This window comes from Phragmites australis, chromosome 4, assembly GCF_958298935.1.
Source record: "Phragmites australis chromosome 4, lpPhrAust1.1, whole genome shotgun sequence".
Taxonomy (NCBI): domain Eukaryota; kingdom Viridiplantae; phylum Streptophyta; class Magnoliopsida; order Poales; family Poaceae; genus Phragmites; species Phragmites australis.
Genome location: NC_084924.1, coordinates 37,214,213 through 37,224,003, shown reverse-complemented (window position 1 = coordinate 37,224,003; position 9,791 = coordinate 37,214,213). Strand labels below are relative to the sequence as shown.

Genomic DNA, 9,791 nt, shown 5'->3' with positions numbered 1-9,791 from the left:
GGGTGGCAACTGAAGAAGAGGTGGTCAATTATCCGATTGCGAGCCTCCCTTGCCACCAATGATGAACAACTGCACTTGTTCACACAGTTCCATCACCTTGCCCTGCAAATCGTCCACTGCCGCCTCCATCTCTGGCTTCCAACCACGAGGAGCTTCACCGTAGGGTTCATGTCCTCCACCGTCTTCAAGATCGCCGTATTGGAAGCCTTCAACTCTGCCAGCACCTTTGCAATCTCATTCACCTACTGCTCCATCTCGCCTTCTTCTTCCGCTCGCGCGTCAGATAATGCGGATGAGCGAGGTATTTTGGTTGATCCGCTAGGATCGAAATAGCTCTGGTACCAAATATCACAAACCAACTTGATTCACTAGTCTTGGAAGAGAAGTTAGGGTAGATAGCATAGATTTGAGGAAGAAAAAGCAAGAACCGTCACCAGAGAGCTTTTGGATTTAGAGAGGGAATAAAGAGTTCAGGTTTTCCACACTTTTCTTCTCTCCCTCGTCAAGTCTCTTAAATCTCTCATTGGGTTACATCTTTTGGCCCAACTCGGGCTAGCCAACCAAGCACTGGGCTTAAGGACCCGGTTCGATGTCCGCTGATCTGTCTGTCGTCACGGTCCACAGGCCCGGTAGTAGCTCCGTGACACTTCCGTCCATCATTGTACTAAGTCCTAACATTAAGGTCAGTACGAGTGAAGGCCAGAGCGCCTACCCAGTTGTGTACTAGCTAACTGCTTCTAGTGAGGTGATAGCTAATATCCCTAGCTTGCTTACCGCCACCGCTCTCCCTAATCTATCCCTAGAGAACATTGCCCCACGGTCATTTATATTTTGTGGACGGAGAAGGGGGTTAGTTGGGGTGGTAGCATCACCATCACCATCACCATGGCCGGTGCTGCGCCATGCGCTTCCTGCTTTGGTTGGTTTGGTCATGCTCATGCATTTGTCCTTTCCGCTCGGATGGGGACCTGCACCAGAGGCCATTAGATCCACTAAACATGGGCTAATAAGAAAACTTAATTTGCTCGCAAACCGCAGCTGTGGCCGGCAGCAGGGCACGAGATCCTCGTGGCCAGGCCAGCGTCTAGTCTGAATCAATTTTGGTCCCCTTCACGTTAGACCAGCTGCTGCTGCTGATGCTAATCTAATACTAGGAGCTAACCAACCCACAGAATAAAGGAGATCGCGTCGCCATTCTGCCTAATTCACCTCGTGCTAATAGTAATGATCTTAGTTTTTTACGCAGGTTGCAGGTCGTTTTTAAGACCAAATTGGTCCCTTTTTCCTACTTATTTGGACTTTTGGGTTAGGTCTTGGTCTTCTTCACATATAATATCGCTCCAGCCTATAAGCGTTTGCGCATGTTTATCAGACTCGTCCTTCTTCGCTGCACTGAGAGTTATCGTTTGCCTGCTTATGTTTGTTCAGATGAAACCTGGGCTGCCGACCGGGATGAGAACGAATAGTGGACATTAATTCTGCAGACGAAAGCTGTGCTGCCCATGACGAGACTGGGCTGGCCCAGATACTCCGTACTCTCCGGGACCCATGTCGTACCAACGAACAATCTGCATCGGACTGAGATCCTCTATATTGGAGAAGCCAATGCAGAGAGGCTACGGTCCTCTGCATTAAGTGAACGCGCACAGTCCGATCAAAAAGCAGGAAGCCCAGATCATGCGCTACAGTAACCTGTGAACAACAGATTATGCCGGTACAGTAGATCCTAACACTGTTGCTACAACATTTACTACAGTAATATTGATAAATTAATGCAGGGTACTGTAGTTATTGACTCATTACATTGTTCATACAGTGATTCTCTGCATTAATCGTAATTAAGACAGAGGATCCGTGTCCATCTGCATCCAAGTCTGAGAGCGTATGCAGACGAGATTTGCTCCATTGCCCCTATCGTGTCCTCTCTTAGCGCCACCCATTCTGGACAAGGCTAATTCATGGACGCTCGGTGTAGAATTAGCAACTTTTGAAATAGCTCCTCTCACATTTCCGTTTTTAAGAAAAATTTTCTATCCTGTGTCTTTTTATTTTTGAAAAAAATTCTGAATAAGTTATTAACAAGTTTTCCGAATAAATTAACGAGAAAATTTTTGAGTAAAAGGTTATAAAAAAAGTTTGCTCAGAAAATTTTTTAAAGAAATTTTTTTAATTTTTTTTTCTAAAAATCAGAAACGGGCTCACCGAGGAGGCGCGAGCAGAGCACAGCAAGCGAAACAGAAATTGCGCATACTACAGGCAGTTTCACACTTTCACGTACCGTCTCCTCCTAGTTTCGCAGTACTACTGTTTAGTTATGCTTCCCTCTCCCGGAGCATCGGAAAGCTCCGGCAAGTGAGATAGACCGGGCAGACGTCAACCATCCAAGTCATGCATGCTGAATACATACATACACACCAGGTCATGCAACCTCTTAAATGCAGGGTCGGCAGTAGTATGATCGATCAGGGTAGTAGTGTATCTATCGTTTGATCGATCATTCACAATGCTAGCGGTGGTGGGGTGCAGTGAAATCAACTGACGGGCAAGACGAGCAGATGATCAGTGGGGTGCTCTGACTCTTCATGGCTTCGTGGGCTGCGCAGGGTACGTACGTTGAACAGGCCAAGCGACGTCCAGTGTCCACACGCGCGCACAGATACCGCGGAAGGATCATCGCTTCCACCATTTCTTCTCCATGTTTCTCGAGATCTGCTGAGCAAGGGAGGCGAAGTTTTCTGCTTCGCTCTCCAGCTCGGCGGATTGCTCGGTTATTTCTCTGGTGAGACACAGAGGGGAGGATGACCATCAGTCGCAATGGCTGCTGGTGGGTGCTCGTAATTGAACATGGGGAAGACATGCGCTACTGCTTAATGAAAAGGATGTGAGTTCTGAAGTCAAAGAACACATAAACTGAGTTCATTTACCGCGAGTTTCTCCTGCCGCTGCACGAGCTTATCTTCCGCTGCAGCCGCTGCTGCAGCAGCGTCCTGCAATGCAATGCTGATCAAGTTCGGTAAATCAACACAAAATGAGCAATTTAAAATATTGGTGAGACTGTAAGAAGGAAAAATTCCCCTTCGAATTTGTATTTGGTGAGGATCTCTTGCGTGCTTTTCTTCCTTGGCGTCTGAACGTCACTTGTTCAGTTGTTCCTTCAAATAGTCTCCCTCTCTCCAACTCTAGCAGATAGCAGACACTGTGGTTAGTAAAAGGGGAGCCGTAACATATCCTTCAACTGCTTGAAACTGTTGCACAACCTGTCTTGCTCTTCTTGTTCAAAGTAGATGTGGATGATGATGTTGGTTTTGATGGTGCTTCGTCGTCAATCTTGATGTCATCTGCATTGGATTATGCTTGGCTAAGTATGCGCCACAGACACACACAGAGAGGGAAAGAGAGAGAAAGAGAACCAACTGTCAATTCTTGTGTTGGTCTTGGTCCCTTGTTTCCCATTGCCAATTCAAGAAGATAGCGCCCTGGGATGTTAGCTTAGTTTTGCCCAGTGAAACTTTCTTTCAATTATGCGTTTCCTTTCTGATCCTGTTATGACATGCCCAAGAACTCCAGCTGCCATATCCTGCGTTACAATTTCCATGTGAAGCCAAGATAGAGAGTTGATGCAGGGGAAAAGAAAAAAAAAACAGAGAAGACCAAATCATCAAATAAAGCTCAACCTTCCACCTCATCTTGTTTTTTCTTATCCATAAGATCACTGCGTTATTAAATTTGTAATTGGTTTTAACTCAAAACTACTATTTGCTTGAAACATAATGGATCCACATCGTCCAAAAGACCAGCGGTGGCAGAAATCATTATAAAAGAGGAAGAATGCACATTCAGATCCGATTACCTGCAACGGAGGATGGACACGAGGCAATAAGAGAAAGACAGCTTTGTTCCGAATTGTAAAATGCAACAAAAACAAAGGTCAGCTTGAGTTCCTAATGAGGGATAGCAGGCAAAGAGATGAAAAAAATAGGGGTATTTTTTTAGCTGGTCACCACATTTAACCACCTTGAAGTGTGGCTTGCCACAAGGGGTTGGCGCCCTTATTTTTGGGCAGCGGGATTCTGGCCTTTTTTTATTTGAAACAAAATATAAAATCAGAAGGAGTCGAACATAGAATTGCACGCTGAAAGAGGGACGAAAGTTGGATGTTAGTTTCAGATCAGCAAATATTCGGAGCTCAAATTTCACTGTGACTGTCATCATTCGGTATTGAGGTAAAGAAAAAGGAAAACCATAGCTGATTAGAATCGAGCACAAATATTTGGACAGTACCAATATCGTCAATCATAGGAAAGTCTGCCTGAATAATCATAGCTGCTGCCCTACGAGCAGCCGGATCACAGTGGCAATCATCATGCTAAGAGATTCACTAATGATGTGTTTAGTTGTCTGAATTTACTCTAGTTTGATTCGACGAATATATACAATCTCAGGCAAAAGTGTATTTAGTTACCAATATCTATTGTTCCAGTTTGATTCGACGGATGTAAATATACATCTTCAGTCTGGCCTAAGAGTATCCACAGTCTGACTCGACGAATGCAGACTCTGCATCCGCTCATATAGACGAATCCACTTGTCAATATCAGTAAATCATCTTCATACGAGAAACCAATCACAATCTTAATTTTTGCATTCGCTTATACAGCCTTAGATTCGGTCATCCAAACAAAAATTCAACTCAGCCTGTCCAGACAGATATGAGCATGTATTCGCTCATATAGGCGGAACCACTTATCAATATTATAAAACCATCTTTATACGAGTAACCAATCACACTCTCAACTCTTGCATGCGCTCATATGGTGTCAGGTTCAGTCAAACAAATAGAAACTCAACTCAGCCTGTCCAGACATATACAACTGACCAAATACATTCATTTTCAACAAATATAACCCCGCTCTATCTGCTTATACGATGCAGCTTTACAAAATCTCGTTTAAGTAATCAACCACACCCTAACACAGGTTCGGGATTATGCAGGAGCCAGCTGTGAACTCCTGGCCTCTAGGCTGTGCAAGCAAGGTAGCAGTACAAATTTGTGAGGTGTAGTTTTGTATTCACGGATATCTATTGAAGACGAATAAACTCTGGTCAATCTGGGGTTTCAATGTAACTTCAGTTTACCGGACAAGAACGTCAAGCTACCAAGAGGTCAAGGAAACTGGACTGTTAGTTAACTGTTTACAGGACCGGCAGGCCAACCTGCCTATTTATTTAATCTACTCTGGCAACGAGTAAATTTACTTTCCATTTTTTAACCTTCAGTTTCTAACATAAAGATTGATATTAAGAGGAAAAAAAAAAGATCAGGTATTAGATCAGACTACACAAACGGGGCCTAGAGCAAAACTGTTTTTCATTGGCTTTCACCAAGGCTACTACTCCAGCTGTCAAGCCCGCACAGATAATGGAGATGAAGTATTGTGCGTTCCGTTCTACTACAGATGAGATGTGACCATGAATATAAGATTCCCGATTTGTGCGATTTAGTTTTTCTGAGAGCATACAAGCACTACTCATGCAAGAAGTACACTATCGACAACTTCTGAACTCTGGTGACAACTATCAGCAGGAAGACCTTGGCTAAGAGTGAAAGTTGTTGCAGTAATCCCTCCAACAATGGTTGCTGAAGCCACAGGAAGGTACTGCAATCCGTTTTCCCAAAAATTGCAGAAAGGTGAGAACAGAAGCGATTACATGCCAAAGCAGAGTTGTTTAACCATACAAGAGTGGCAATCGCCATCAGAGAAATGAGAAGGTCCAAAACTAAGACAGGCAAAATATTTGTTAATTACCGAAGCAGATTCAAATCCACCAATTTGAAAAGGTCTGCCTTGGCTGACTGTATAATAATCGCTAATAAGGTCTAGAGCATCCTGAAGATGAATAATGAAGCAAAAAGAGGCACAACCTAAGCATAAATTCGTAGAATGGAAACTGCAAGATTGAACAGAAGGGTGTTGGCAGGAATGATCTTAGAATGAAGCACAGGGAGAGAATTATATTATTAATTGAAATGGATATAAAGTTGTATCTGAATCAATAGATCTCACGGTACATCCTTAAACATGGAAAAGAGAAATGATGCAATGCGCACTTGCTACATCGTGTGAAGTTTAGTTAGCGCTCCAACGACTGAAGTGCGACAGAAGGTCAACAAGAAACACACTTAAGAGGATTGATCACTGATAGGAGTAGATCAAATACTGAGAGTAATATAAGAACTTCAAGTTACCACTTACCTGTCTCATTCCGTCATGAAAATTATTCAAATAATATCGTGAAAGAGCACTCGTACCATCTTTAATTAATCCAGGTAATGTCTGCCTTCCGTATCTGTGTTATCTCCGGCAGTTGTAATGGAAGTTAGCCAAGTTACACACATAGTACAGTTGATTCACGAATTATTGAGGTAGGAAATGCTAGAAATTACCTCACTAGATCCCTTTTCAAAGCATAAGAACCAGCATACTCCAAGCTTAGCTCATCACCGTGCTCAACCCATACTGTCAGGCATGTAACACAAGATATGTAGAGAACTTCCTAATTATCGACAGTAAACATTTCACCATAAAATTAGCTTACATTTTTTTAATGTATCATTAATGTTTTCAGAGAGAGAAATGCTTTCAGATGATGATAATGCTCCCATCCGCAGCAACTGTGAATCCAATGATTTTCTTGCAAGGAAACTCTGTAAAGCAGAAGAAAAGGTGTTCCAAAGGAATTAATAACAATGATACAAAATGATAAATGCCATTTTTCATTGGTACATTCTGAAAACACCATCATTAGCATTACATCCAGCTGCATGCTCTGTTTAGACCCGAGAAACTATTGAGCACAGGCTACATCATTCCCCTGCTGGCTGCTTGCCGCCTTGTTATGCAAAGTATTGTTATGTAGAGATGCTCGTAAGGCAGAACTATTATGTTAGGACATAGTGGCATAACCATTACTAACATGTAACTGAACGAAATAAATTTAGTATGGAACTTTGCCCACTAAGAGATCATCATGGTAGCCCAACAATACTGAAATTCAAATTAACAAGAGCCATACACATCGGCAAATTAGCAAGTTGGATTGTCAAGATAGAAGTACAGAGCTACATTATTTATCAAATTGAATCGCAGAAATAAGATGGAATAAACATGTGTGCAATTGGACCTAACTACACCGATTTGCTCCAACAAAATCTCTCGTTTGGAGTTCATAAGAAAATATCTGCTCAGCTGGCCCAGAAAAGAATCAAGATCAAATTACTTGCCACAGTTAAACCTTTGGTTGGAATAAATCTTGAAGTAGTACGATCAGGGACAAAAAGTAAGCATGAAATGTTGGACATATAAAAATACCCTTGTTTCTGAATAACTCCCTCATTTTGAATGTAGAGGGCTTGCAAATTATCAAAGTTCCCTCCACGACAAACATGATGGAAATCAAAATGCACATACCTGCAATAGAAGGGCCACATCCAGCATATAACTAATAAGTTTTATGAAAATTCTAGTCACAGGGAGATGGTAATCATTTCATCACTTGTAATATCAGAAGTCAATAGAAGTAAGCATTTCCAAGAAACACAAGTAACCTGACACCAGGAATTTTGTCCATTTCAGCAGCAAATGCATTGCTTAAATTTCCTTCATCACCTCGCTACAAGCAACCATGAATTAGATGAACTGTCGTCTGTCCTCAATGGCAAAAAAGAACTGTTTACGGCAGGAAAACAACCTCCAGCCCAAAGTGCACTATGCTACGAGTACAGGCTTCCCTACATTTCGGTTCAAACAGAACTTTGCTCTGTTGCACTTTTTAGTTTTTTCAAAGAAAAAAAATCACACATATGACATATCCGCTTTTCCAGGAAGGAAAGATATTGCTTTAAACAAATTATCTTTTGTTTCAATGTTCATTTACTAATCTTGCCTGAAATCAAGCTAACATAGAGTTGAATGCCATAGCAGTTACCAGTTAGTGCAAACTCAATTCTTCCCATTGAACAAAACTAAAAGACCACATAGACTGTGCTTGATGCTATGCAAGTTTGTTAGATAGTTCATATTTTAGCCAAACTGCAAAGTTGAAACTAATTAACATGCCATAAATAAATATGTTTTGCTTCACAAAACCTCATAATACTCATTTGTTTAATCAAATAATAGTGCATTACATCAACATGTATTGAAAACTTACTTTATCAGTCAAATCAATAACAACTGTATCGCCATATCGTTGTGAAAGATCAAAAAAGTGGCGTTGAACAACTTTCGGCTGTGGGTAATAGTAGTTAGAGAGAAGTCAGCAGACTGTTTCAGTATGTGAGCCACAACAGATGTAAATAATGACAAGAAGTTCCTACAGTTCCTTCATGTTCAATAATGCTGAGCCGTAGTTTATAGCTCAAATCCACTATTTGCTCCCAGAGAAGTGGAATGGAGCCTGGAACCTAACATGGGAATGAGTAAGCTTGTAAAGCATTGGAAATGGAACACATTATAACTAAATGACATTCTAAGACTTACATGGATAATTTAATGCTTATCTATGATATGTGCTACACATTATGCATAATATCAATGAAAGAAATAATAACTACCACGCATATGGACCAATTTCATACTTAATCAAACTAGATGGACACCCACGGCAATTTCTAAAAGTCCATTTGAACATAAAGTGGAAAAACTATTGTGTCATACTGAATTAAGGGAGAGGAACGGTCCTTTCATGGCCGTAACTATTAAGAAAAAAATGTGACCAAAATTCATTCTTGATCAGTTTGACTAGCTACGATTATTTTAATGATGTGGTCTGATGCCATTCTTCCTCTTGGGATCGACTTTCTAAGTTTGTATGACATAGCATTGATAAAAAGAAAATCGGTTTCAAAACTAATAATAGGCTGTATTTTGAACGTATCATGATCATCCAGCAACAAAAAGTTTCATTCATTATATCATGAAGCCACCTGTATAAATGAGGATGTGAGACCTTCGTCCTCAACCAACTGTTCTGTTTCTACAAAATTTGCTGTGGCACCTTCAAGATTTGCACCCCTTCTCCACATTCTTGTACCTGGCTACCTGCAATGAGTAAATGATGATGCATTACAATCTGGAAGTATCACTGGGTTCTTTAAGTTACTTATGTTTCAAGATGTGTCAGCAAAAAGAAAAGAAAAAAAGGAAAAAAGAAAAAAGTACAACCTAGACGCCTGTTGCATCTCCTTGAGAACAATGTTATTCTGACAGGTGTGTCCTTCAAGGCAAAATGCGCTCACTGAAAACGTAAAATAGTTAAGGATACACCAACTTCCTTAACTAGACATATGAGTTTTATCGCTACTAACAGCTTCTGATGTATTTATAAAGCATCTAAATCATACTTTAGGAGAGTCAGCCCATATATATACTAACAGCAAAAAGATTAAACTACACACAAGGATTACATTAACACATTGCAATTTTTAAAAAGTTATATATCGTAACAATTCGGATAGCAAAATAAAGAAGCTAACATTATACATGGAAAGCAAGTATACAGTACACACCATTAAACAATAATTTTTGGATATTTCCTTGTATCAGTGTGATGATGAACTCATCAAGCTGCAACAAAATATCCCAAAAAACAAGTAAGAACGTGAACAAGGAGAAAAAAAATCACAAATACATATTTCCAATCCCTTCATATATGATTACCTTAGCTTCAATAAGCTCCTCTTAACAAAGTTTTATTCCAAATAAAACGTGGATCAGCCTGAAAAATAAGGT

At 40.7% G+C, this 9,791-nt stretch overlaps 1 protein-coding gene across 1 annotated transcript; it reads right to left on the bottom strand.

Moving 5' to 3' along the window:
- Window positions 1–5,325: 5,325 nt before the first annotated feature.
- Window positions 5,326–9,093, bottom strand: LOC133914374 (phosphoinositide phosphatase SAC8-like). The gene is made up of 12 exons (XM_062357490.1): window positions 8,987–9,093; window positions 8,378–8,464; window positions 8,212–8,289; window positions 7,607–7,671; window positions 7,371–7,469; window positions 7,167–7,239; window positions 6,598–6,706; window positions 6,446–6,518; window positions 6,255–6,348; window positions 5,808–5,888; window positions 5,591–5,657; window positions 5,326–5,450 (listed from the first exon to the last, which is right to left on the bottom strand). Exons 1-12 carry the CDS (start codon window positions 9,083–9,085, stop codon window positions 5,326–5,328), a joined length of 1,050 nt encoding a protein of 349 aa, XP_062213474.1. The 5' UTR covers window positions 9,086–9,093.
- Between the last annotated feature and the right edge of the window lie 698 nt (window positions 9,094–9,791).